Source organism: Pipra filicauda, unplaced genomic scaffold (genome assembly GCF_003945595.2).
Source record: "Pipra filicauda isolate LSUMZ 115617 unplaced genomic scaffold, ASM394559v2 scaffold80_size11013439_pilon, whole genome shotgun sequence".
In the NCBI taxonomy this organism is placed as follows: domain Eukaryota; kingdom Metazoa; phylum Chordata; class Aves; order Passeriformes; family Pipridae; genus Pipra; species Pipra filicauda.
In genome coordinates, this window is record NW_024104987.1 from 883,693 (window position 1) to 911,200 (window position 27,508).

General features: G+C 48.0%; 1 protein-coding gene across 4 annotated transcripts in view; it reads left to right on the top strand.

The window, feature by feature from the left end:
• The first annotated feature begins 6,125 nt into the window (after positions 1-6,125).
• The window catches only part of RPTOR (regulatory associated protein of MTOR complex 1), a 105,246-nt gene continuing 83,863 nt past the window's right edge, over positions 6,126-27,508 (top strand). For 2 of the 4 annotated variants that reach the window (XM_027725347.2, XM_027725350.2), the window contains exons 1-3: positions 6,128-6,705; positions 18,719-18,821; positions 20,812-20,894. In XM_027725347.2, the coding sequence (XP_027581148.1) occupies positions 6,544-6,705; positions 18,719-18,821; positions 20,812-20,894 (348 nt within the window). In that variant the 5' untranslated portion in view covers positions 6,128-6,543. Of the gene's footprint in view, positions 6,706-18,718; positions 18,822-20,811; positions 20,895-27,508 lie in introns of all 4 variants that reach the window. The other 2 variants (XM_027725348.2, XM_027725349.2) reach the window with 2 other exon arrangements.

Genomic DNA, 27,508 nt, shown 5'->3' on the forward strand with positions numbered 1-27,508 from the left:
TGTAACTGGAATGGCACAGAAGCTGCTTCCAGGCAGTAAGTGAAGCTGGAGATGCTTTGGCTGCTGTGTGGAGCTGGCACTTCTTGAGCTGAGGATGCAGGAGATGGCAGGCACCCAGCCGGCTCTGAACCCCACTGGGATGGCAGTGGGAGCCTGAACACCATCTCTTTTAGGGGTAAAAGATGGGCTGGCAAAACTCTGGGCTCCTGCACACCTAGTTTATTGTTTCTCACCCTGGAATTGCAGTGCCATCCCAGCTCCCAAAGGCTGGCACTGCCCAGCTTCACTTCACGTTGTCAGTGTGTGGTCTGGGGGGGTTTGCCTTGTGCTGTGACTTCTTAGGGGTTTTCTGCATGGGAAATGCAAAACAAATTAAGTTATGAATCCAGAATAGGCTGGCTCTGCTGCAGTGCTTCCAGGGGATGGAAATTCTTGGCATGGGCTTTGGAAGTGGAGTAAGCCTCCTCTTGTTCTTGCCACAGCCTTACCGTTCAATCAGCAGGTTAATGGGAATCATTAGTCTGCTATAAATTCACACTTTAGATTTATATAATGCACATTTTGCCATGTAGGAAAGCCCTTACTTCCCAGCTGGATGGGTACTCCCTGGTGTAAGTGGCAGAAGAGAAGTTTGTGTGTATGTTCATCCCCCTGCCATTAACTATAATCAGACTGGTCACACCATTTCTTAGAAAACTGCTGAATTTCAGCAGCAAACACATGAGCCATGAAACCCACCAAGACTTAGGAAATAGATGTTGATCACTGTGTCACTCTGCATCAGGAATCTGGGTTTGAAATATCCTAGGCATGAGGAAAAGGTTTCAACTGATGTATTTCATGGGAATGGTAAAAAGAGAACTAGAAAAACACGCTTGATTCCACGGGTAATTGCATTTCCCAGGTGTAGGAAGAGATTTTTGGGTTTCTTCATCTAAAACATTTTTGGTTAACACTCCATGGGCCAGACTGGGCTGGATTTCTCCATTCTGGGATTCTTTTGGTGGGATCCAAGTCTCTTGGTTGTTCCCTCTCTTATCTCACATCATCAAACCAAACCAATTCTGATTCTGGTTCTGATTCCAAAGCCATCTCTGCGTCGTTGCACTGACAATTCCAAGGGCAGCTCCACGAAACTTTCACATTCCCAAGGCCCAAGTGAAGGCAGTAGGAGAAGTTCCTGTAACACGCTGAGTTGTTTCTTATCAGCCAGTTCTGCTCTGGCTGAGGGGAACACCAGGTCCCGCCTGCCCCGCAGGAGGGTGTGCTTGGCAAGGGTTCTGCACCAAGATACACCAGTAACCAGGACTTCTGGGCTGAATGCTTTTGCCAGGCTCGGGAGGAGCCAGTAGAGTTCCCTGGCTCCTATTTCCAGTGCACTGGGGTGGTTTTGTCGCTGAGTCAGAGCTGATACTGATCTGTAATAGCAACACGGTGTTTAAGGAAATACTTCTGTGCTTAATAATGAGAAAAGCAGAGAATATCTGCAGAGGTGACATCTATCACGTGTTTTTAAACACACATAGCCCGATAACCTCGCAAATTATCCGGGCTGCTTGGAGACAAAGGGAGATAATGATAACAAATGAGCTTGCAGGCCTGGAACGCCGTTCATGGAGATGGATGGCCGGGAGTTTGAGAACTCTATTAACGGCTCCTACAAACTATCCAATCTATCGCATCCCCAGCGTATTGAGTGCAGCCTCACTCAGGCTTTATGAGAAAAACAGCTCCATTAAGCAGCCAATTTTTGTCAGTCTTCAGAGGGGTCATTTAAGTCTCCCCTGTGCCAGCAGGAACACAGAAATCTTTACGTTTGTGGTGAACTGAAGTCGCCTTTGGAGGGAAACGCGGCAGTTGCTTCACGGTCTAAATGACTTCTAACTTGTGCACTGCCTGGTATCCAAGGATGTCAAATACACTCATTAACTAAACTCTACAGCTACTGATTCATCAAGTAGCCCTTTTTTAGTTTAGTGGAGGTAAAGAGAAAAGAGAACTCCCAAATTTTCTGCTTCCAGTGGCTGTATCACCTCTTCTCGCTCCCTCTGTCTTCTTACTTGGTGAAAAATTTCCCCTCCTGCCCAAGTATTTCCTCCACTAAAAGGGCGAGGAGACATTTTTGACCCAGTATTTATTCTGGCCTTTTCAATGTGAGAAGAGAAAACGAATCCCTATTATATTCCCAATGAATGCTGCTGATTAAGACGCTGCTTTGCACCCATTTTATGTCTCTGATATTTTTAAGGCAGTTTGACTGTGCTCATAACAGCACATCACATCGGGGGCTGGGGCACTGCAGAACAACCGGTGTGAGAAAAGGAGACTCGGGGGGACCTTCTCTCTCTCTCCAGCTTCTGACGGGAGGGTGGAGCCAGGCGGGAATCGGGCTCTACTCCCAGGGAACAAGGAACAGGATGAGAGGAAATGGCCTCGAGTTGTGCCAGGGGAGGTTTAGGTTGGATACTGGGGACAATTTCTGTAAAGCCGGAGTTGCAGCAGGAGTTGCTCACCTTACCCGGGAGTGCCTCTGGCAGGTGGACAGGAGGGTGTCCCGTGAAGCCCCACCCGGCAGGTTTAATGCTCCAAGTGCTGCTTCTCCCGGAGCCAGGGCAGTGCCCGTGTGAGCACACGCTTCCCCGCCCACCCGCATTTAGAGGAAGCGGGTTGGGAAGAGCGCGGCAGCGCCAGGAATAGACGCGTCTGTTCTGTCTCGCAGAGGAGGTCACTGGGATTCTTTTACGAGATGAAGAGTCAATTTTATGAATCATGTTTTGATTTGTATTGGATTTGGCACATAACACCACCCGCCCCCTTCTCACCTGCCTCCCGATCCCGCCCTCCCCAGGCTTCAGTTCCCGGCCCCAAGTCTTTGATTCACATTTACTGTGTGGAAGGAAGTCTGTGTGCTGCACATGCATAAATAATAGAACTGAAATCAGACTTACTTAAAAATAGATATTCTTCCTAATAAATATTTTACCTACTGTCTTTAGGCTATAAAGCTCCCCTCACTGAAGTGTTAAAACCAACCCTGTTGTTGGGACCCGTAAATGCCTAAAACAACCACAGCCATGGCTGTGCAAACAGTGCTGGGCTGAGAGGCTGCATGTGGGGAGGGAATGTGGTCACCTGCACATGCAGGGAGGCAAACACCTGCCCCTAAAGCCTGGGAAAAGGTGGTCCTTTGGCTCAGGGCACAGACCTTGGCATCTGACTTTGATTCATTTGGTGGCCATGAATTTGCCTAATGAAACTGAGAGATAAGATCTCTCGATATTTATGAGTAACATTCTCCTTTCCATATCTTTGTTTCTTCCTGCCCAAAAGTGGAATTAGAATTAGGTGGCTGAATAAGACAAAACAAAGGACATTGGCAGAGCCTGAGATAGGAGGATTTTTCATTAAAAAGAGTAACAGGTGGGAGAATGTGTCCAAGTGTGTTTTTGGAAGATAATCCTTCTGCATTTTGGGTTTAGGGCATCACTTACTGTGCCTTACCCAACATGGTGTTTCCACTCCCTGCATTCCCTAGGAACTAGGGGTCAGTTTAATATGTTATTCTGCCCAGAACCTGGGGCCAGAGGGTTGACTTTGCATGGAAATTGGGGTCCTGATGGCAGCAGCAGGGACCACATGCTGCCTTTGGTATGGAGCAGCTGGCAGCAGGGAATCCTGGCCAGCGGTGCTGAGAAAGGATGCAATTAAACAGGAGAAGGTGGATCACAGCAGGAACAGTGGAGAGCTGCAGGTCTAGACTGAGATCCTCCTGGGAAGCACGTCTGAGCTCATGGGAGCATGGCAGGGCAGGGCTGAGGCACTCAGAGCTGAGGGGGAGGCCTGCTCACGGTTCCCATCCCCACAGGCAAGGAATCACTTTGGCTCTGCTCGGCCAAGTCTTCCATGCCCACTTCCCCATCCCAATTCCCCCCGAGCCCTGGTCAGGTGACCAGCAGTGATGCTGGTGTGGGTGGGATGAAGGTCGGGAGCCTCAGGGGAGCAGGGTGGCCGTTCAGAGGAGTCCCTGCAGTGACAGGGAAGGACGTGGGTGCACAGGGATGAGGGAACACGGCTCTTCCAGCACAGGCTGTGGACTTTGCCTGGGTGACTGAAAGCAGTCCTTGTCTGAACTAATCACCTCCAGGCCATGCAGGGAGCGGGGCAGATGTGAGCTGTGCCCGCTGCCAGCTGTGTCCTTCACAGGGATTTCTGGCAGCAGCTCTGAGGCTGCCCAGCAGCACGTTCGGGCAGGGCAGGCGCCGGGCCTGGCACACGCTCCCTAAAGCTGCCGGGAGCCGGGATTAGGGTCCATCTGTGCAGCCCCGTGGCACTGGATTAGCTGCCCCGGCTGCTCCAGAGCCTGGGATTTTTTCAGGTGGCGTGTTGGGCTTGTTACTCCCAACCCTTCCATGGCAGAGTGCTGGAGCTGGACGATCTTTGAGGTCCCTCCCCACCCAAAGCATTCCAGGATTCCACGATTCTATGATTTTGTGTAGCTGCCTTTGAGGAATTCATTAAAGGTTAGCAGAAACACAACCATAAGCATTTTCCACACCCTGGCAATTCATCCCGATAACAATCATGCAGTTATGATCAGTCATCAGCACAAAGCACCGTGAGGCAATGAATCAGCTCCATCAGGAAAGGGAAGGAGCAAACGTTGGCCTCCCCAAGAAATGTTATATTCCAATATACTGTAAAGAAAGGTCTTTGCATTTAAAATATTCCATGAGCGTAAACACACGGAAAGCATTAATGAAGATTAATGGTTCTGTAAATCAAATTACACATGTATTCTTTGATTTCTCCTTTGAAATCATTTTTACACATTCAAATATTGCAGATGTGAATGTAGTGGGGCTTGATTACTGCTGGGAGCAAACACTGAGGAACTTCATTAGCAGCAATATTTGATATTCATTAATCTTCAGTCTGATAGCAAGGAGGATCTCTCCCTAAAATACTGCACCTGCCTTTCCTCCTATACGGAGTGCACATGAATCAGGCAATGCTCTGCTGGGGGCTGTTGCCCAGTTTCACCACTGTCCTGCTTTTTTGTCCCAGTAGAAATGACCACGCAACCCAAAGCAAAGTGAGGTCCAAGAATGGGCATTGTTGGACTGGTACCTGCGCCTGGGTGTGCTTGGGGACACACCAGTGCAAGGGTCCCACTGCTCTGAACCAGCAGCTTGGCATCAGGGATTGATTTTTGTCTTGATTTAAGGTGAAGCCCATCAGAACTGTAACTGTAGGACAGTTGGTCCAGGTGGATGGGTGTGAGGTGCTGTCGGTCCTGTGCTGCCCCAAGGGATGGAAACCCAAGTTGTGCTGATTTTTTTTGTGTATTCATTTTTTGACATCCTGAAGGTATCAATGAACTTGACCCCAGGGGTCAGTATTGAGCCCAGGTGGGCAAGAAAGCCAATGGCACCTGGGCTGTACCAGCCATAGTGTGGCCACAGGAGCAGGGCAGTGACTGTCCATCTGTGCCGGCACTGCTGTGACCCCTTGAGTGCTGTGTCCAGTTCTGGGCTCCTCATGACAAGAAGGACATTGAGGGGCTGGAGTGTGTCCAGGGAAGGGAAGGGGGCTGGGAAGGGGCTGGAGCAGCAGGAGCAGCTGAGGGAGCTGGGGGGGCTCAGCCTGGAGAAAAGGAGGCTCAGGGGGGACCTTCTGGCTCTGTAACCCCCTGACAGGAGGGGGGAGCCGGGGGGGGTCGGGCTCTGCTCCAGGGAACAAGGGACAGGAGGAGAGGGAACGGCCTCCAACTGTGACAGGGAAGATTCAGGTTGGACATCAGGAGGAATTTCTTCATGGAAATGGTTCTCAGGCACTGGAAGGTGGTGCCCAGGGAGGTGGTGGAGTCCCCATCCCTCGAGGTGTCCAAAGAACACACTCGGTGCTCTGGGCTGGGTGACAAGGTGGGGATCGGGGCACAGGTTGGACTCCATGATCCCGGAGGTCTTTTCCAACCTCAGTGATCCTGGGATTCTATGATCCCGCGCGGTCCCCATGGCAACGCGCGGTCCCCATGACAACGCGGCGGCCCCGAGGCCCGGCGTGTCCCTCGCGGCGGCCCGTAGCGCGGGGCATTGTGGGCCGGGCAAGATGGCCGCCCCCGTGGCGCGGTGCTGAGCCGAGCCGCGCTTGCCGGGCCCGGGGCGCGCGTCCCGCCGCCGCCGCCGCCCCCGCCGCGCAGCTGCCGAGCCGCTCTCGGCCCGCCGGAGTGCCAGGGGCCGCCATGGGCCGGACGCGCCGCCCGCCGCAGGGAGCGCGGGGCCCGCGGGGGTAGAGGCGTGAGGGAGGCCCCGGGCCCGGTGCCGGCCCCTCGGTGCTCCCCGGGCCGCGCCGCCGCCGAGCCCGGCCGGGGCCGCTGCCCGCGCCAGGTGACGGCGCTGCGACCCCCGGGCCCGCCCTTGCCTGCGGAGCGCCGCCTCCCGCCGCCCTCGGCCCGTCGTCCCCCTCCCGGCGGAGGGACCCCTGGCCCCGCTGGGTGCCGGGCTGGACATCGCCGCGCACGTGCCGCCCGGAGCCGCCCCGCCGATGGAGTCCGAGATGCTGCAGTCGCCTCTGCTGGGGCTCGGCGAGGAGGATGAGTCCGACCTGACGGACTGGAACCTGCCCCTGGCCTTCATGAAGAAGAGGCACTGCGAGAAGATCGAAGGCTCCAAGTCTTTGGCCCAGAGCTGGAGGATGAAGGACCGGGTAATGCTCCCGGGCGCGGTGGGGTTTGGAGGAGCAGGAGTGGGGAGAGTGGTGGAAAGGGAGCGGTGAGAGCCCAGAGGGCCGCTGGGCTGCAGCAGGGGTCTGTTTTCAGATGAAACTCTGCGTGTTGATCCCATAGTTTGTGTCCCAGTCATGTGGAATTAGGGGAAGCAGACATGCAGAAGGAGCAGAAGCACTGAATTGATGCTCGTGGTACTCGCGCTCTTAGAGCAGCTCCATCGTTTAAGCTCTTTCAAGGAAATTTGGGCACTTGGTGCTTTTTGGGAAAGTCAGTAAAATGAACGAGGTGTGCAGGAGCTCTGCAGGTGAATGGGGAGGCTCCAGGTGCAGTAGGTTGAGCAGTTACAGCTCTCTGGAGGTGAAGTTGCACGGGAACTTCGTGGGTTTGGAGCTTGCCGCCAGCATGTTGTGTGGAATATAAAATGAAGGTGCGTTTGTGTGTGTGGAAACTGAGATTATGGGAATTTGGAGGCAGGAAATCGTTATGAGATGAAGCTCTTGTTGTATTACATTGGGAGCTTCCCTGTGATTGGAGACATGCTCTGTGTTAAACTCACAAAACCAAGAGAGACAAAGAAAGATCCCAGCTGGGTCTGGAATCCTCTGTTGTGTCTGTGTCCCAACTTCAATGTTTAAGTAAAAAGCAAACAAAACACTTAAGAAATGTCACAGATAACCATCTCCAGTCATTCAGTTCTTGGAATCCGCTTTGGGTTGTGGGATTGCCTGGCTCCCAAAGTTGTTTTGCACATAACTTTGTGTTTATAGATATTTGTGAATTTTTGTGGTGACCAAGTTTCCGTTATGTTTATGATTCCTCTTGTAATGCTGTGGAATAACTTGTTGAAGTTCCATGCTGTAATTTCTTTCCAGAGGCGTTATGATCAGGCACAGGGATGCTGTCCCTGTCTCAGTGTTCCTAGAGGGGTGGTTATAGTTCTCAGAAGTTCTGGGAAGGCTCTGGCTGAACCAGAGTCATTTCCCTGAGGAGAATCATGTACTGAAAATGTGACTTGGCAGATCATTCCCGGGTTGAACTGAGTGTTTTGGGTGCGATTTAAGGGAGGCACAGACACCACGTGTGTGCTCTTTCTGCTCTAAAGGGTTTTGGCAAAGAAGAGACTTTCTCTAGTAGACTGTGGAGGTGTGATGAGCTTGCTTGTCTATTTTAGTGATCCCTCTGCCTTCCTGGGAAGCTTCCTGTTCACTTATTTCCTGATCTGCAAAGTTGTCTCTTTCTAATTTGGGAATGACTTTGGCTGGGTCAAGGTGATCAATAGGTTGTGCAGCAGCAGCACAAGTGCAGGGGGTGAGGAGCAGCTTCTCCGTGGTTGGTGTTAAACATTTCACGTGCTTGTTATGGCCAGAGAGAATGTTTCTGATGAAGAGAGCAGTGGTTAGTGATCACCACAGCCCAGCTCCTGCTTCCTGACCCCCTGGAGCTGCAGTGTCCTCCTCCCAGACTCTCCTGTGCTGTGAATGTTGTGCCTGTCACGACATCGCTGCTGCAGGAACGACTCAGCGAGGTCAGGCCCTGGGTCACTCCACGACACCGAGTCTGCTTCCTGTAAGAGAAGAAAATAAAAGCAAATCCAAAATTTTCTCTTTAGTCCTTCTTTTTTCACTGTCAGCTTGAGCCAAATGACTTTACCCCGGGGTCGGTGGTGCTGCTCAGGTGTCATTTGTATCTGGGCAGCTGGATCAGGGATCCTTTGGACAAACTTGCCGTTGTGTATCATTATTTTTTGTTTAAGAACAGGTGCATAGGAAGATAGAGAAAGCACATAAAGACACGTGAGAGAGGAGAAGCAGCTGATTTGAGAATGCTCTACCTCATTACTTTTAAATCTTAGGAGTTATTTTTCATGTCTTTCATTCCCCTCCTTAGCTGTCACTGGCTGTCTGCTGAGCATTTGATGTGAGATAACAAAGGTAGAACCTCATCTGGGCAAGGAAGGGCTCTGAGGATGAGGGTTTGGAACGCTGCATGGGGATGTTTGTTAAATATTTCCCCCCAGCCAACTCGAGTTTGGTTAATCCTGCAAAATAATTCATGAAATGTAATCTTGTGGTCCATGAGCAGGAGGTGGAAGGCAGCTCGCTCATGCTGCTGCTTTCCCACAGCCCAGCTGGAAATGGCAATGAGAGTGTGACAGGTTTGTCCAGGGAATGAGGCACCTGGATAAAAACCCAGGACCTGGGATTTGTGGGAGTTCGATGGGAAGCAGTTGGGAAGGGTGGTGTGAAGGCAGACACAAAGTAACGCCTGGAAAGTGACTGCCGTTCATTCCCCCTTTCTGGTTCTCCCTCTCCCTGAGCTGTTTGTTATGCTCTCTGGCACCATTGATTAATTATTCCTTGTTGTGGCTGTCCTCAGAAAGTTTCCTCTCTTCCTCTTTCCTTGTTTCCGGGCGCTGATCCCACGGATCCGGACGCTGTGCAGCTGTGTCGGTGGCTGAGGGTCTGTCCCATTCCCCTGGTGCTCTGTCTCTCGCCCCCTTCCCCACAGGCCAGGGCTGATGGACCCCAGGTGTGCTCTTGTCCCCGGGTGCTGCTGGAAGAGGATGTAGCTCTGGCTGTGAGCTGAGTGAGGAGAACGTTCCGTTGTTTTGAATTTGATAAATGAACTTGTCACAGCTTGGGTTGGGACCCATCACCTGTCGTTAAACACACCAGCCTGTCTCTAAATGAAGAAATTCTCAAAGGTCAACCAAACCAAGTCTCTGTTTGTCCAAGTTTCAGGTAAATCTGTCATGTCCCCGTGAATCATGAAAACCATGAGCAGTGGCAGATTTTTGCCTTATTCATCGAGGAGTCCTGGGGAGTGATCCGAGCTCTGCTATAGTTATAGGAAATGATTCACTAAGATTTGGGAAGGAATGACTCTTCTTTTCATCCTGCTTTGTTGCTCTAAAAACCTCAGAGTTTTTATGAAGTTGAAGGTTCTTTGGAAGGCAGAACTCTGATAAGTGGGAGAATCGAATCAGCAGAGTAATGAGTGGTAAATCTGGAGAAAATAAGTGAGCATTCACTGGTGTCCCCCACCCCTTCTCCACGAGGGCTGCTCTGAAAACATTTAATCCTAGCTCTCCCCCTTCCATGGACTGCATATGCCATCAAAGTGACACTGCTTTGATCTATTATTTATTTAAAGAATATTTTTAACACAAGAGGGTTGGAGTTATGCTTTGTGTATTGAATTAAATCTCAGCCTCGGTAGCAACCAAAGCATGTAACTTGATTTAAATGAAAACACTCCCAAGTACACCAGGTTTTACTGACAAGTTGCTATTAAATTCTGAATATTTAAATTAGGAATTACTGTATTTATATTGATTTCTAAGATAAGCAGAGAGCAACAAAGCTGATTGTAATAGTTTTACTTCAACATTTTTTTTCCTGCTGCCTCGTAACTTGCTGAGTGAGAATTAAATCCTGTTTTTATGAGAAGAGGAATACACAATTAGGTTTCTCTGGACATGCAGATTAAAGCAGAACTGCATACAAATGTGCTTAATTCAGACAAGGAGAGTTTACCTGCCTGCACAGTAAATCCCTGGGAGTGTCCAAGGCCAGGTTGGACGGGGCTTGGAGCAACCCGGGCTAGTGGAAGGTGTCCCTGCCCATGGCAGAGGGTGAAATGGGATTAGCTTTAAGGTCCCTTCCAACCCAGACCAGTGTGGGATTCTGTGGCTCTAATGTTCCGTGTGTTGAAGGGAATTACTGAAGGATGGTGGTGGTGTGGGTTTGTGCACATCATTTCAGCTTGAGATCGTTGTTTCAGTGCACAGAAGCTTCCCAGGCACTGAATGGCCATGTTTGGGCTGCTGGTTGATCCTGGAGCACTGGTGGCTCATTTTCCCCCCTCTTCTAAGACTGGTTTGGTCTTTCTTGGGAGCTGAAATCACAGAATCATGGAATCATTAAGGTTGGAAAAGACCTTAAAGCTCATCAAGTCCAACCGTCAACCAGGACCACCACCATGTTCACCATGAAACCACGTCCTCAAGTGCCACATCCACGTGTTTTTTCAATACTTCCAGGGATGGTGACTCCACCCCTACCCTGGGCAGCCTCTGCCAGTGCTTTACAACTCTTTCTGTTGTAAATTCTGAATTTCTTTTTGGTGTTATCCAGTCTAATCCTCCCCTGGCACAACTTGAGGCTGTTTCCTGTCATCCTGTCCCTTGTTCCCTGAGAGCAGAGCCCGACCCCCTTCCAGTCACATAGTTGCAGAGAGCGAGAAGGTCCCCCCTGAGCCTCCTTTTCTCCAGGCTGAGCCCCCCAGCTGCTCCTGAGAGCTGGTGATGGTGTGGGTCTCTCTCCTGGGTCAGTGGTTGAAGCCCATCCTGGTTCAGTAGTTCCTGCCAGTGGTGATTGCAGCCCTGTGAGGTGTGGGAATTGTGTGGGAGCAGTGGCCCCTGCTGCCTGTCAAACCAAACCAAACCCAACCCCAGGCTCTCCTGGAACTGTCAGCCCTGAGCAGTGTCTGCTCACTCCTGGGTTTGTGTCTTCCCTCCCCTAGAACAGGGATCTGTTTGAACTGAGGTGTTGGGTATTGATTGGATGGGGGTGGGAGGCTGCACTGTGTCCGCAAATGTTTTATGTCAGAGCAGAAAGGACTTTGATTAACAGCTCTGAGAGCACAACTGGGCACAGACTTTGAAAGAGAAAGATCTGACCTTTGTACGCCAGCGGGAAACACCGAAATCCTCAACTCGGCCATTCGCTTTCTCATCCTGTGAATATTCTCCCTTCAGCTGAGATCTGTGAAATGAACACCATTAGCAAATGGAATGTCAGAAGCTAGCTGTATCTGTGTCTCTCCATTTGAAAATGCAGTGAGAGGAATTTACCTATATATAACCTGCTGCTTTTTCTGTCTGGGCGGCCGGGGCAGTCCTGGGGGCTGGTGCTGCTGAGCAGTTGGGATTTGCAGAGGAGTCAGGCAATTATTGCTACTGAAAATCAGCATCTGCCTTGTGGTGGGTAGTTACCCCCTGCCCTCCAGCATGTGTGGGGAAATTTGAAAGGTCTATGAATAGCAGGCAGAGAAAAAAAAAAACCCTTTAAAGATATACACAGATATGTTGCAGATTGCATACTTTAGTTAAAAATGTGTCACTCTGCGAGGCTTTTCTTCTCCTCTCTCAAGCGTGGCAGATGTCACCGGAATTCGGTCGTGGTGACAACTGGGAAATGTCTCTGCTGCCAACCACCCCTGCTTGGCCTGGCATTGGGGGTGTTTCAGTAGCTGGAGGTTGTGTGGATGTCTCAGAAATGCTTCATTAATGCTTTTCTGGTTCTTCTGTTTCTTCTCTCTGCCTGTGTGTAGACAGAAGTCCGAGGGCAGCAGCTTCCTCGGAGTTTCAGTTCTGGCTCCGTGGGTTGTGTTGGTTTTCTGGGAAGTTTGGGGGGATTGGCTGTGTTTGCCTCTCTGAGGTGTTGTTTTAATTGGCTCTCTGCTGTGCTGATCTCCACCCTTGGCTGCTTCCAGAGGTGACTGTTGGCGTAGCGAGGCCACGGGCAGCTGAGGGGGTTATTGATCCTTCTGTGACTCGTAGCTTTCACTGGCCTTGCCAGTAAATTTGATAAACCCATGACGTGTGTCTTGTTCCTCTGTTCTCTAAAGAAGGTACTGTAGGTGCCTCTTTCAATGAATTATCTAATTAATTACTTAAACCCAGGTTTGTGTTAGTGACGTTCTCTAATGCAAAGCCATGATATGGGATGGGTGCAATAGGTGACAGATGGGCCCGGGGGCTGAAGAATTCCTTTTTATCTTATTGTCCCAGTGGTTCTGCCAGTGACACCCTCACTAGGATTTTTATTTCTGGGTTTGTATTTATTGATTTATCCTTGCTGTGCTGTGGCAGGGTGACCTACAGCCAGAGCAGCTCTTGTTGGGCAGGGGATGGGAGTGAGGTGTAATCAGTGTAATTACTGTGGGAACAGTCATGGGTTGGGTCAGGCCACCCTTCTCCATGTCTGGGTGAGCCCTGTGTTCCTGGCTCTCCCTCTACTTGACTTCCCTGTAGCCTGATGAAGCCTCAAGCAGGAGCAGAGGCTGCAGCATGGTTTGTTCCCTCAGGGACCTCTCCCTTTCTCTGTGGCACAGCAGCAGGATGGAATTTAAAGCCAGGGGCCAGCGTTCTGTACTGTGTGCCTCCCAAACACAACCAGCATCTCCATCTTCATGTTCCTGACGCTTCACTGGAATTCATGGGCTTGATCTTGATCATTTTCTCCTACTCACTCCTGTAAGCTTAGGAAAATTCCTCTTTTGAGAAGTTGTTTGACTGTGAAGTAGTTGGCTGTGGCTCAGGGATTCCACTGGAGTGAGACAGCGACTCCTGATCAAACGCGCCGTGTGTATCCGGTGTTATTGACTCCCTAAAGATCTGAGAGTGCCGTCTAGGAATGATTTGAAAGAATAGCTTGCAAGGAAGATCTGAAGCTGAAGTCAGTCAGTGCCTGGGAAGACCGACACCTTTTCAAGGCAGTGCTAGACAGGAGTGGGAATGCGGTGGAGCGACTGGGAGAAGCCGGTACGAATGCAAAGCAGAGCTGGGCTGAGGTGAGGAGGAAACCTGTTGTCACAGATCAAATGGAGAATAACGTCTGGAAAATGCCTACTGATTCTTTTGCATGTTGTATAAAGAAAGATCATAGAAGTAAAAGATTTGCTTTCTATTATTTTTCATTATTTTTAGGAAATGATTGGCAGGGACAAGGGAACACCAGTTTGGTTTTCTCTGCATCTGAGGGTGGTTTGAAGGCAGTGGCTGCTTTGCTGTGACAATGGATCAACCCGCTCGAGTGTGTAGTTTTTAATCTTAAGGACAGTCGGTCACACACGATCCCCTTTCATCTCCAAGGGCACCTTTGGAGCTGAGGTCACCGGCCACTGGTGGTGTCACTCCCTGTCAGACCGAGGAGATGCACAGGGTTCCCAGAGCAAGTAAATAGGAAGTGTCTGTGGATATCTGGGGTACTGAGTGACAGTGGTAATTCAGCCATGAGCTGAAGAAGTGCTTATAAAGTAGCCAGTGAAGGCAGCAGTTCCAAGTGTGTTTTGTGAGGAGCTGTGTCACTGCTGGCGTGTGAACCGTGGGCAGGAGCTGCCTTGGCTGGGCAAAGGAACGTGTTGGACATCATAAACCTCTGAAGAAAACTCAGAGTGTTAGTGCTGAACACAGAGGTTAGAGAAGGAAAACAAACCCTGGGGAAGAGTTGATCTAGGAATCTAGAGCAGGCTGGCACACCAGGAACCCACCGTTTGGGCTGCAGATGGCTGAAGACAACCTGCAGAGCTGTTGAATTATTAATGTTATCTCGAAGGATTTCTTTGCATTTTACTATTTTTATCACTGTGGAAAAGCACACAGAGATTTTTTTTTTTCCCCTAACAATTTATTTATCTTAAACTTTGCGTTAAAAAAATTTCCTTGAAGCTGAAAGCTCTTCCTTTTTTAAATGTTTTTACCTTGCAAATGGTACAGGTGAGCTGCAGAGGCAGCAGGGGTCTGTGTTCCTGGACTGGGATAAGTTGTGTCCATGTGGAATATGTTCTGAGTTACTTCAGCACCCTTTCACTGGGTTTGTGTGCAGTTCTGTGATGGAGTGGACCAGGAAGGTCAGGGGTTTGTGTGCCTCTTCAACACTTTCAGCCTTTTCCCTGGCTGATTTGCAGACCTGCATTCCTCAGCGGAGCGTGGTGCCAGAGCCCTGGGAATGATGCCTGGGCAGATTGTCCTCACTTGTCACCTCTGGGCTGGGAGCCCAAAATGGGAAGGATTGGGGAAAACACGATTTTCTGGTGCTGCAGAGTGAACTGGAACTCCAGAGGGAGAACAGTGTTTTGTGTTGTTAAATGCTGCTGCTGGTGTTGAGTGTTGGAGACTTCCTTGTTGGGAGTCTAATGGCACATCTCCAAAGGAGCCAACATCCTGGAGTTACCTGTGGAACACCTCGCTGGGTTTGCCTGTTGGTTGAGGGGCTTGTATTAAATCTGTGTAAAAATGTCCAAAAAAAGTCTTTAGGAAGAGAATGAATTTCCTGCACAAGCAGGGAATTGAGCCTCCTGGCCAGTGAGGGTTTCCAAATGAGACCGAGAGGAAGATTTGGAATCTGGAAATCTGTCCCAGTGTTTGTGTTTAATGTTGATAACTTCACCCTCAACTCTGTAAAATAACGTAACAGTGTATATTTCTTGTTTAATGCTGACTTAATCTTGTGTTTATATTAACTCACAGAAGCAATTTGAACTGACTGGCATAAACCCAGGCAGGTTTCTAGCACTTGAGTGTTCTTCTGGGTAATGTTTAAGAGAAAGTTTTCAGCTTGCAAATTGCAGTGAAGAAATCAAATATTTATGGGTCTTAAAATGTCCAGTCTGAAATGTACCACAAAATGCAGAATTTCTCATAAATGCATTGGCTTGTTCTTGGTATTACTTGAACTAGAAGTTACTAACCTGTTCTTACTCAGGCTGTAACAAATCCAGCACTGCTGAAATTGGCTGTTTTGGTTTCAGCCTGGACTGGAATCACTTTCAGGGATGCTCCAATAGGATCAGGTGGGCTCCCTGTGATGATAAAAGTTCACATTTTCAGTCAAACTCATTCTTAGGGAGATAATGCAATGTTTTTTTCTGGCTGAAAATAGCTGCAAAAAGTGCTCTGTACTCACCTGCAGATCTCTGAATGAAATAAGAGATGAATTAGAAATATTTTACAAGTTCTCCGATCTTGAGTGTAAGATGTAAATTTTAATGTCAGATGCTTTAAAAAGCATCTTCTTTTCTGAGCAGATGCAGAACTCCCTCTGCTCCCTGACTCCCATTTCCGATGGGTTTGGGGAGGAATTCAATACCATTGCTTCTCAGCAAGAGCATTTTGACTGAGTGGATTTTGCAATTTAGCTATTGCAGGTTCTGACCCAGAGTTATTAACCCATTTTAAATTGGATGCAATACAAGCTTGGGAATTGTATACCTTTTTTTTTAACATGCAAACAACACTCCCCAGCACAAAGCCCACAGTAAGAGCTGCTGTGGTCTGATCTTGAGCCTCTGCTGAGAAAGCATTTTGGATATCGGGTTTCTTACCAGCTTGCCAAACATTCTTCTGCTTCATTTTTTAATTCTAACAAAAATCCATTGAAATGTATTCTGGGAGATATACTCTTGAAATGGGAAAAAGAAAATTTCCACTGTCTTAATGACAGATGAGAAGGTCCTCATACTTCTTGTATTAAAAAGATTTAAATATGCAGTGAAGTTTCTGGCGTGTTCCAAGAGCTTAGAAATGTCAAAAGGGTTACTGGGTTTTTTGGGCTTGGGTTTTTTTTGTCTGCTGTGTGTGCTGGCACCCCCGTGCCCTGGGCTGATCCCCCAGCGTGGGCAGCAGGGCAGGGGCAGTTCTGCCCCTCAGGTGAGACCCCCCTGCAGAGCTGCTCCAGCCCTGGGAACAGCACAGGAGGGACAGGGAGCTGCTGGAGCCAGTCCAGAGGAGGCACCAGGATGCTCAGAGGGATGGAGCAGCTCTGCTGGGAGGAAAGGCTGGGAGAGCTGGGATCGTGCAGCCTGGAGAAGGGAAGCTTTGGGGTGACCTGATTGTGGCCTTGCAGGACCTGAAGGGAGACTACAGGAAAGATGGAGAGACTATTTCCAAGGGCCCGGAATGGCAGGACAAGGGGGCATGGCTTCAGCCTGCCAGAGGGCAGGGTTAGATGGGATATGGGGAAGGAATTCTTGGCTGGGAGGATGGTGGGGCCCTGGCACAGGTTGCCCAGAGAAGCTGTGGCTGCCCCATCCCTGGAAGTGTCCAAGGCCAGGTTGGAGCAACCTGGGCCAGGGGAAGGTGTCCCTGCCCATGGCAGGGGTGGCACTGGATGGGATTTAAGATCCCTTCCATCCCAGGCCATTCTGTGATTCACCCTCAGGGGTGGATGAGGAGGAGCAGGTCAGGGGAGAGGAGTGAGCTGTAATTCTCTCGAGGGTGTGCTTGTTGTTTGCAGAATGAGTCGTAGTGGAATGTGAGACTTTGTGTCCTTTGGGAGAGGTGGCAGAGGGGAAATCACCCCATTTGTCTCTGGGATCAGTTCCTGTTCCTTTCATTAGGGGTTTGCTGTCAGTTTTCCTGGAGAGGTGCTTATTTAAAACCCTGAACTTGGGAACAGAAGATAAATATCAGCCTGTTCAGCATAAGTCACCGATCAGACATTACTAGCAAAATATTGAAAAATAAGTCAGTATTAGACTGCAAATGGGAAACAATAAATACGGGAGATGGAGAAGATTGGTTGGCAGGATACTTTCTCTTGGAGGAATGATTTATATGTTTTCATGCCTCCTAAGTTATTTTGTCTGTAGTTTCCTGTGTTTCCTTCAGGGTTTTCAGTGTGTTTGCCAGCACGTGGTGACTCCTGGCGATGTTTGTGCCCCTCCACACCCTGCAGCACTGTGGGTTTTCTGAGGCCCTGTGGGCTGGCAGATGAGGGAGTGTGCTGGAAAGGTGTCCCTGTGGACAGGGCAGTGCCAGGAGTTGTGTAATGGTCAGATATTTTTGGGAGGGAGCAGTCTGGGTGGTGCTTTTGGGTGGTCCATAACACTCTGCAGCACTGAAGGGTCTGCAGGACTGAGCTGCATCTGCTGCTGAGCCTCGTGTTGCAGGTACCTCTGCTTGGACTGTGGGTTCTTCGGAATTCTGAGGAAGTACCCTGGGTGCACCTGTCCTTAGTGCTGAACTCCATCCCATATGAGCCACCCCATCCATGTGTGGCTCCTTGGGAAGCCTCGTGACATCCTGGTATGGGGATCCCTGTTCAGACTCTTGTTTTCATCTCTGTGCTGCAAAGTGCTGCTTCCTCCTCGGTACCTCCTGGGCACCAGGAACTCCTGTGTGATTGCAGGGTTTGTTAGCGAGAACACCCTTTGGGATGAAGCCATTAACCACATTTCTTGCTAGATCCTTACTCTGTGTTCCCTCTCATGGCCATAGGAGTGAGGAAAAGCCACCAGCTTTCTGTCCTGGTGTTGAGCCTGTCCCCCTTCCATGGCATGAACAGTGTCTGGCTGCTCCAGTTTCCTTATAAATTATCCATCTGTGTGGCTCTAGGATTTCTCTTAAGTGTGAAATTTTGGATTTTTTTCCCCTCCTGTTATGAATTGCAGTGGGGGTGTGGGTGCGCAGACAAGCACTGAGTGCCTGATGGAATTACTGTTTTGCTTCTCTGGTTTAGGGGTTGGGACGAGGGAGTGTGGAAGAGACCATGAAGACGTGCAGTAATAGTTTTCAACAGTGTTTTTATCTGGCTGTGGTGCTCAGCCGTTGGTTTAATGCAGGTTTTCAGTCCCAGGTGAGGTTTGGTGGGCTTGGGTTTGGTACATTCGTGGTGCCCACGTGGCACAACCCCATGTGCTGCCTGGGCAGTGCCAGGGTGATGCTGGAGCAGCTGGAACAGGCCCAGGGAGGGAACCAAGACAGGATTTCTCCTAAGAAAGCTCTCCAGGATAACTAAGGTGTGCAGAAAACAGAAAAAATGGACTTAATGTGTTTGTTTTGATGTGTGTTTGTTTGTTTGAGGATTTTAAGGTTTAGTTTGTCACTTGGGGGTTTTTCCATTGTAATATGCTTAGTTTTAATATTAGAGATCATGCACTGCATTATAATATTGATCAGGGACCGTGAATAGCATTTCCTCATGTTTTAATAATATGTTTCAGCTGGACAATGGCTAATTTAAGATGAGTAGCAGAAGTTCACTGATATCTATTTCCATGCTCAGAAAGAGAAGAATGGGCTCTGGAAATAATAATAAAAATAGTAACATAGGGTCTAAGTACTGTTCTAATAAAAAATATGAAAAATGTAATCAGTCAGGCCTTGCTCAAAATAGTCCATGTGAAAGAGCAGGGAAGAGAGGTTGGTTGAAACCCTTCTCAGAGTGGTAAAAAACTAAGTAGGTGTGTTATTGCCTGTCTTTGCAGATGAAGACTGTAAGTGTTGCCTTAGTTTTGTGCCTAAATGTCGGCGTGGACCCTCCTGATGTGGTGAAAACAACTCCCTGTGCCCGCCTGGAATGCTGGATCGGTGAGTCCCCAGGGCTTCCAGGCTCCAGCTGACCCTGAGTCCTGCAAATACTGAGCCACAGCAGAGAAGGGCTTCTGAAAGTTGTGAATTTCCTGAACTTAAAACTGGGGTGAACAAAAGGAAATCTGGGATGTGATTTCTCTCTCTCTGTGGGTCACTCAAGAGTCCAGCCCCAACTGCTGCCTTAGGTCATGTCCTGCTTTGTTCTGAAATGAGATACCATGGAGCAAACCAGCTGTTAATGAGCTGCTTTGCTTCCTTTTAATTGTGGTAGGTTTATAAATATCTGAGGAAATCTGTGAGCAGTTCCATCCTCAGAGTGCTGGGGTCTGCAAAGCTTTGAATCCCCCTTTGCTGCCTCACACAGCAGAGCAGGGAGGTTTGTAAAATGCAAGGACTTTGCTGTGTGTTGAGGTGGCTGCTCCAGGGCTGTTTTAATTGGAAACATGAATTCAGAAAACCTGGAATTATTCCCAAGGATGTCTTGCCAGCAGTTCCAACACCTGGTCTTGCTAGTTTGATGCACTGTTGGATTAAATTCCTAGTCTTTTTGTGAAGCAATGAAAAGTTCCCTTGGTTTTTGGAAAAAAAAGTCTGATTATCAGGATGAGGCAAATCTGAAGTAATATTAGAAGGAAATATGTTGTGTACAAAAGCTTTCTCAGAGAGATTTGTTTTTTATCTAGGAATTGGGAACATTCAGCCTCCAGCACATACCACTGTAATCCTCAACTCTGGGGCTTAGACAGGCCTCAGGAGCAAATTAATCACTGCACAAACGGAATTTTAAAGAAAAAACTTTCAGAAGATCTTGTTTCTAACCTTGCTTTACCTGCTTTCATGAATCACAGCATCTCAGGTTTTTAACCTAAAAATGCTGATGACTTTGAAGCAGCTGAAAAGCCCTGAGCAGGCAGGAACAGATCCATCAGTGCAGGGGAGGGAACAGCTCTGATGTCCCACTGATACACCAGCAAAGGGAATGAGGAGCATTGCAGAGTCATTTGAATAAAGTCATTAGTGCCTATCATTAGCAAAGAGAATTTTGAATGCAGTTTTGTAATTAAATTTTCAGTGTGTGTATGTACACAAGTGCTCCTTCCATTTCCAGCCGACTTGAAACTTCTGAGAAAGGTAATTGCAGAAATATGGGATGTTTTCCTTACCCCAGTCTCAGGAGAAGCAAGTGGGGTGTGTGAGAATGTCTTTGCAGATGTGCAGGGAGTGTGGAACTCCTTTTGCTCCAATTGCAGTTAACTGCTATAATTTAAATAAGATCCCAGCTTTTATTCATGAAAGAAAAATAACTCATACAATCCTGCTTTCATCCTACTTTATTGTATTTTCTTTCCAACAAAAGTAGAATATTTGTAAAAAATAAAAAAAACCCCTTCATTGATTTGGTTAAATGCTTTTAAAATAATTTATATTAAATAGTGAAATATTAGTTTGTAGGGGTTTTTTTTAAGCTTGTTAATAGTGTAATTATATGTTCATGGTGTTTGAATAAAGCACATAGACTGGAATTGTATTGCTATGTATGGATGGTTGTAATTATCTAGTGATAAAATTAACTTCTTAAATATTACAAATGGCACATTATGTGAGAAACAAGAAGCAAAGGAAGTAAATGAAGCAGGACTTTCATCCATCAAGAGAAAATGTTTATCATCAAATATTTAATCAGTTTGAATTTTTTGTCACTGTTTACAATAGAAACCTTTTTTACTATTGAAGGAAACAGATGTAATGCCTCTCCTGTCCTTCGAAACAAAACTGTGTTTAGTAGCTTAGTGAGAGAAATCCTCCAGCTCTGACAGTCTGTAATGAACTGCATTCCTGCTGAAGTCGGGTGTTGCCCCAAGTACATTCCATGAGGAGTGACGAGTGTGTGAGTTTGAAATCGGTCATGAAAGGAACCTGTGTGAAACTATCAATGATCTGAGGGGTTCAGCTGGGTCAGAAATGCTCCTGTGTGTTCTGTTCCCAGATCCTCTGTCCATGGGGCCTCAGAAGGCTCTGGAAACCATCGGGGCCAACCTGCAGAAGCAGTACGAGAACTGGCAGCCAAGGGTGAGTGTTCCTGGGCTCTTTTCCTGGTGAAACCTTAAATGGCTGAGTCTGTGCGTCATGGTCTGTTGAATGCCTTTTTCTGAAGTGTTTTCAAGTGTGTTTCTATCAGAAGGGCTTGTCTTGAAGCATTTATGGTAGATATTGTATTTAAGACAAGAGAATTTACTTTGGTGATTTTCCTCGTGGTACACTGACAATAAGAATTTGGCAGAAAATTCAAATAGTGCCTGAAATCAAAAAGGAGAGTAAAACATCTTGATGCAAAGGTGAAAAAAGTCCCTTTTCTGTGCTCTATAGTGGAGTCCCTGGTACTGAGGGGTGAGGGACAGGCCCTGCATGGGCCTGGTGGAGGCAATCCCAGAGCTTGGAGGTGAATTCCTGGTGAATTCCTGGTTCCTGCAGGAAATCACAGCCCCTGAAACATTGCAAAGCCAAACACGTCCTGGTTTATTGCACTCCACAGGGCTCTTGAGTTTTCTGCAGTAATAAAGAGAAGTTGATGTGCCATGTGCAATAAAACAATAGGAACATTATTGAATTTACTAGAGCTTTCATATAAATACTAATGCATCTAGTTTGGTCTGATTCTCAGTGGTTTGGAGTGGTTTGGAATGGAGGGAAGGAAGACAGTTTGGGGAAAACGGGACAGCCTGAAAAAAAGACCAAATGATTAAAATCTTCTGAAATAGCCAATATTCCCAGGCTGTCAGGTCCTTCCAGCACGAGCTGCCTGTCAGGAATACCTTGTTGGGAATGTACAAATGGTGCTGATTCCTGGTCAGTCCTGTGCCATCACTGCCAGTCCTTGGCTGCTTCTGTTTGCAGGATGTTGTTCAAACATCCCCCTTTGTGTTCAATACAAACAGCTTAGCTGAAAAAATCTGTAAAATGGGTAAAGCATGAAAATTCCTTGTTTCTGGAAGCTCCCAGGCTGCACAGCTGATGGATATTTCCTTCCAGGTCTTATTGAGCCCCTTTCTAAATAATTTATCAGCTTGCTGTTGCTTGAAGTATTTGTTCTGATTAAATGTAAGACTTTGCTTTATTGTTGTGTAGCTAAATAAATTTGTGTGCTGTGGGAGTAGAAACCACTTCAGCTGTTGTTTCATCTGCAAAATCCCGCAGTTAAGCAATATTCAGACATATCATGCAATTCTCAAATAAAGATTGTGCTGGGGAGGGAGCAGGAGATGACAGAGCTGGGGCTCGATCTGTCTTGATAAAGAATCCTCTGAACAAGTCAGAGTTCTTGCAGCTCAGTGCAGTGACAATTGAGGTGCTGGTGAAAAAGTGAAAAGAAACCAAGACAGCTCTTCCCTAACCCTCCCTTGGGTCATGGGGTTTGAGTGTCACTGGGCAGGGAAGGGGTTAAACCTGAGGGTAATCTAGAAGGAGGTTCAATTACAGGGATCAAGGGGGCTGCTGAAGCAGCTGAGAATGAAAGGAGAAAAGGGAGTGAAAGGCACTGTAGTGCCTGACTGAAGGGACCTTTGCTGGGACTGCTCCCCTGGTTTGGGAATTTGCAGCCTGGTGGGCTGGGGAATGGCTGGAGGAGCCCAGTGGAACTGGGGCTCAGTGGTGGCAGGGCCTGGAGCAGAGGGTTGGCAGGGAGCATCCAGAGAACACGTGGGAAAGGGGAGCCTTTGGCTGAGGCAGCACTTTGTACCACTTTAACTGCCCAGAATAAAATACTTGGAATTTCTTTTGGAGGTTCCTCACATGCTCTGCATTTAAAATATTTAGATAAGGAATTGATCATATTGAAATGGAATTTCTCTGCTTCTGACCTTCATTTATTACCCCCTGCAGAACCTGCCTGCATTAGGTGCAACCCTGGAGTAAGTGCCCAGCCAGAGCACGGCTTGGCTTGGGCTGGCAGTGAGTGGCAAATAATTTCCCTGTCGTTGAGGTGTGAATTCAGTTTTCTTGGCTTCACTGCATGTTGTGCCATGCCAAAGGCAGGAACTTGCCTTAGTTTAAGAGTCAACAGACTTTGAAAATAGGACTAATGGACTGTGAACTCCAAGTGCTGCTGCAGAGAGATGGTTTATGGAGATGCAGGAGCTCGTGGGGATTTTTATGAGCAGGAGTTACTGCTCTGTAAGTCCCAGTTTACCTCCATTTATCAGTAGAACCTGGGACCTGGCTCTGTGCTGTGGCACTGCAGAGCTGAGCAGAGGGGCTGGTGGGAAGGCTGAAGGTGTTCTGCAGTGCTCTGCTGCTCCTGTGCTCGGGGACTGGATGGAGAGAGTGTGTTTTCTGCATCCTCCTGGCTGGAATTGTCAGAGCTGAACCCCAGCACTTTGTATCAAAGCATCAGCTACCCTGTGAGCACTGATGCTTGCACAGAACCTGTGGGATGGGCTGGCTTCTTAGAAGGGTGCCAGGCTTTGTTCCCCCTCTGTCTCCTTCCTTGGCTCCCAGCCTTGCCCAGACAGTGAAGTTCCCTGAGTTTCCCTCCCTGTGTCTGAGCCCTGAGAAGGGGCTGTGCAGCTGAAGGCAGAGCTGTGGGTTGGATGATGCAAGTTTACATAATAAAGGACCTGGTATGAAGTAGTCTGGAGCATATGCTTATTAAATTTGCATGAAATTATAGATTTGCTTTCTCTTTGTTGGCAGTGGCTTTTGACCAGTTTCTCTCTTTAACTCTAAACTGACCAGAACATTCACAGGACTTTTTCTTCCTTTTGCTCAATCATTTGGACACCTCTGGTGTGATTTTACTGGTCCCCATGAATCCCCGTGTCGCTCCTGCACCAGGTGCTTTTTGCAGCCCTGTTCCTTATTCTCTGGTGAACTTTCCCAGCCCTGCCAGGAAGGCCAAAATGTGCAGTTCAAAACCCTTCCTGGGCAGAGGTGAGGTAAGGAGGATGTCAGACACACTCCTCCAGTGCTCCAAGCTGTTCTGAGATCCTACAGAACTGCTGTAGTGGGATCTTGCAGCTGTATAGAGACCTTTATTTCAAGTTGAAGGTCAGTTCTTCTGTGGAACTTGGGACTTTTTACATCCTCTGATAAGTAGCTTAATGGGGTGTGAGAGGTTTGTGCCTCTGTAAGATTTCCCAGAGCAAGTCTGTAATTTGGCATCACCACTCCCTTCCTGCCCCTCCGGGTCGGGAGCTCCAGGGCTCCTGCACACCCTGTGCAACAACCAGCAAGGCCAAAGAGCTCAAAACACCACAGCCCAAAGAATTTCCTCCCCTTACACCCTCTTGCCTAAATAAAACAAAGTCAGTTACAGTATTGATCTTTTAATTCAGGTGCTACATTGTTGTCTCCCTTTCCCTTCTCTCAGTTTCCTCCTTTTGCACTAAGAGAGTAGTTTTGAGTGTTTTACTTCTCTAATGGAATTAGCTGATTTCATTATAGCTCCACCTGAGGGGGATCCCTGGGGTGAAGAACTGTGAGCTGTGAAGGGGGATGAAAATCCTGCATGGGGGAAGGACTGGGGAAATCTAGAAGACAAGATTAAATAAACTTTTAGAAAGCCTTTGGGAGGGGTGGATTGAAAGCAAGTACTGGTGTTTGGGAATGCCTGCTCCTGGAGCATCCCTGCTCACTGAGGGTGGGGGGACACTCCCACAGCAATCTGGCTTCTGGTCCTGTGCAGTTCTCTTTGTGGTGCTGCATTCCTCACATCCACGGCAGTTGTTAAGAGACAGGCAATAACATGTCTGCACTCATTGATCTGGCAGATCTGGGCACGTTTGGGGTCTTTCCAGCCTTTTAGTGGATGTGGTTGTGCCCATTTTCCCCTTGGTTCAGAGAGGTGCCATCATCCAGGAGCAGGACTGCAGCAGGGCCTGAGGGAACTGAGAAACTGGGTCCTGATCCCAACCAGGCTTGGCTGCTGCTCCTCTGTGGGCACGGGCAGAATGTTGGTTAGTTAGTTAGTTAACTAGTTAGTTAGTTAGTTAGTTGAGCTATGGCTGTATATGATCCTTTCCCCAAGTGCTTGGTGCCAGGCTGGGACTCCCAGCACTGTCCCCTTGTACACAGGCTTTTTAACTGTACACAGGTTTTTAATGCAGATTTTAAATGAAGGGCTTTCCTGTGTTTCTCTGATCCCATCTCACCCGTTGTGTGATGCCTCTTGCCTCCACCAGTGAGTGATGCTCTCTGAGGACACACCTCCTCCAGTATGGGTAGATTATCTCTTTTGTGACAAGCCTTCAAGGAAACAGTGATTTTCTGATCAAACAGGCTGCGTCTCCCTCTCTTCTAGTCTGCTTCCCAACAGTTTTCTCTTAATTTCAAAGGAAGTACAGCCAAGATACTTGAAATGGATCATTGAAAGCCTCTACCTTTTAGTGCCAGTTGTCTGTTGTTGATGCTGTTGTTCCCCTCATTAGAGATCTCTGGGCTTTGATAAGGTTTCTGAGGTTTCATTCCTTCATTGCTTCTTTCTGCCTAATTAATTGGGAAGTTGCTGCTGCACATCAAAGGGGGAGCATTTCCTGAAGAGTAACTACTTAAGCATGAAAACTAATTGAACACATGACCTAATTATTGGTCTCTCAGTGAGTCATACTTTTCCTTTATTTCTGTAGGGTTTTTCTTTTAAAACAACAGCAAATACTAATTGCTCCTGCAGAAGAAATGCTGTAGAATTCCAAAGGGGAACATGGGAAAACTGGTACTTGGTCTCCCTACTCTGCAGATGTAGGAACATGTAAGGAAAAAAGAATAAGAAGGAAAGAAACCAGAAAAAGACAGTGTGACCTTGTTTAACAAAACCAGGTTTTCCTTAGAGGACTATGTTTGTTGGTTTTTATTTCCCAACAGCCTCTTGAATTTGGCAGCTATTTCAGGCTCTGCAAAATTCTGCTGTATCAATCCTTTGCTGTCTTGTTAAAGATCAACTGTCTTCAGCATAAACCAGCACTTTTATTTTTTCAGAACAAAAAAAAAGTCTCTCGTAGGAGAGGAGTCAACAAGTCTAATTGCCAAGCCCAGTTATTCCCATTCTCCTTCTGTCTGCAAACCTGTCATGGTGCTGTTCAGAGTGTCACTGTCAGCCAGGGGCTGTTTCACAAAATACCCCTCTGGAAGCACTGGCCATTTGGCCAGAAATGCACAGATTTTAAGTATGGGAAAGGATTAAACCTGGATTTTTTTGTCTTGTGAATACGGAGAAAATGAGGACAAATGAAGCAGTAGTTGCAGATTTCCTTCTGGTGGTCTCTGAGTGAGCTGCATCCCAACCCTCCCTCATCCAGCCTGGCCTGGCTGGAGAGAGCACGAGACCAGGGTCTGGCTTCAAACCATCCCCAAAGACACCTTGCACTGAAGCTGCTCTTTGTGTGCTGACACATCTGATCTGGGCCACCTATTTCCTCCTCCTGCTTCCAGGCCCTGACTCCAGGAGCCAGTCATGGCATCATCCTAAACCATGGCAGGGACTCCTGCAGTTGTCCTGGAGGCACTGTCCTCACCTGGGAGCAACTGTGTATGGAAAAGCTCCTACAGCAGTGGGAACTGGAGGATGTGGGAATCAGCTGTACAAGGGGGAAGCTCCCTACTGCAATCCCAGGGCTCAGTCTGGGTAGAACTCATGTTTTAATGCTTTTGACAGTGAGAAAAAGAAATCTGATAAATCTTTAACACACCACTGAAAGTGGAAACTGTGAAATTGCAGCAGTAATGTATTTAATACTGATTTCTCTGAGATTCTCCTGGAAAAATGAGTCACAAAAAGCAAAAAAATGGTTGCAGACATGAACTGCTGTGTGGAAGGGTGTTCAGAAGCTATAAAGACAAGGAAGTGGCACTAAGCTGTTCTGTGAACTGAACTGTTCATGCATTGCAGATAGCAGGGCCTGGCATTCTGGGACTAAGTCAACAAACTTGCAAAATAACTTTATGGGGAAATCCCGTGGGTCTTGGCATCCTGCTGCAAGCCTGGAACACTGTGGGTGGGATGCCCTGGAAGGGAGGAGATGGGGAAAGGGGAGGCAGGAGCTGAAGTCCAGAAAAGTACATTTGAATCACAGTGAAAAGGACATTTCACTTGTAAGAAAAGATGATTTCTTCCCATTTCATGAGCAAAGTGACACAGCAGTGGGACTGTGGGGCAGCTCTGAGCAGTGCCAGGCATCAGTGCCACTGAGCTGCCCCTGGCTGGGGGGTCAGGAGCTGCCAGGGCTCAAGGCTGCCAGGAACCAGGTTCTGTTACCTGCTGCCTCCTCCTCCCTTACACACCTGGGCTTTTGCAGAAGCAAAAGGTCCCCTTGGCCAAGGTGGAGCTTCCTGAGGCTGCCTCTGAGCTGCTTTTCCTTTGATTTATCACCCAGCATCTGAATTCCTGTTATTCTGAGGTCCTGTGTTGAAGGCAGCCCTTTAGTGACCGTGCTTACTCTTGCCTTGCTTTCCACACTCTCCTGACAGTAACATCCATTCACATATTTTATACTTCACCTGGTTTTGGTTTGTGCTTTGTCATCCAAACGGGGCCAGAATTGGCAGACGAGCAAGATTTGTGTGTTTGAGGGTGTTTTGCTCTGACCATTGATGTCAGTTTGTCCTGAGATGGGAAGACAGAGCTGATGTTAAAAGGCTTCTTGAAGAGAAAAGCAGCTCTGCCTCGCAAAGCTGATTAATGTGTTTCTGTAATT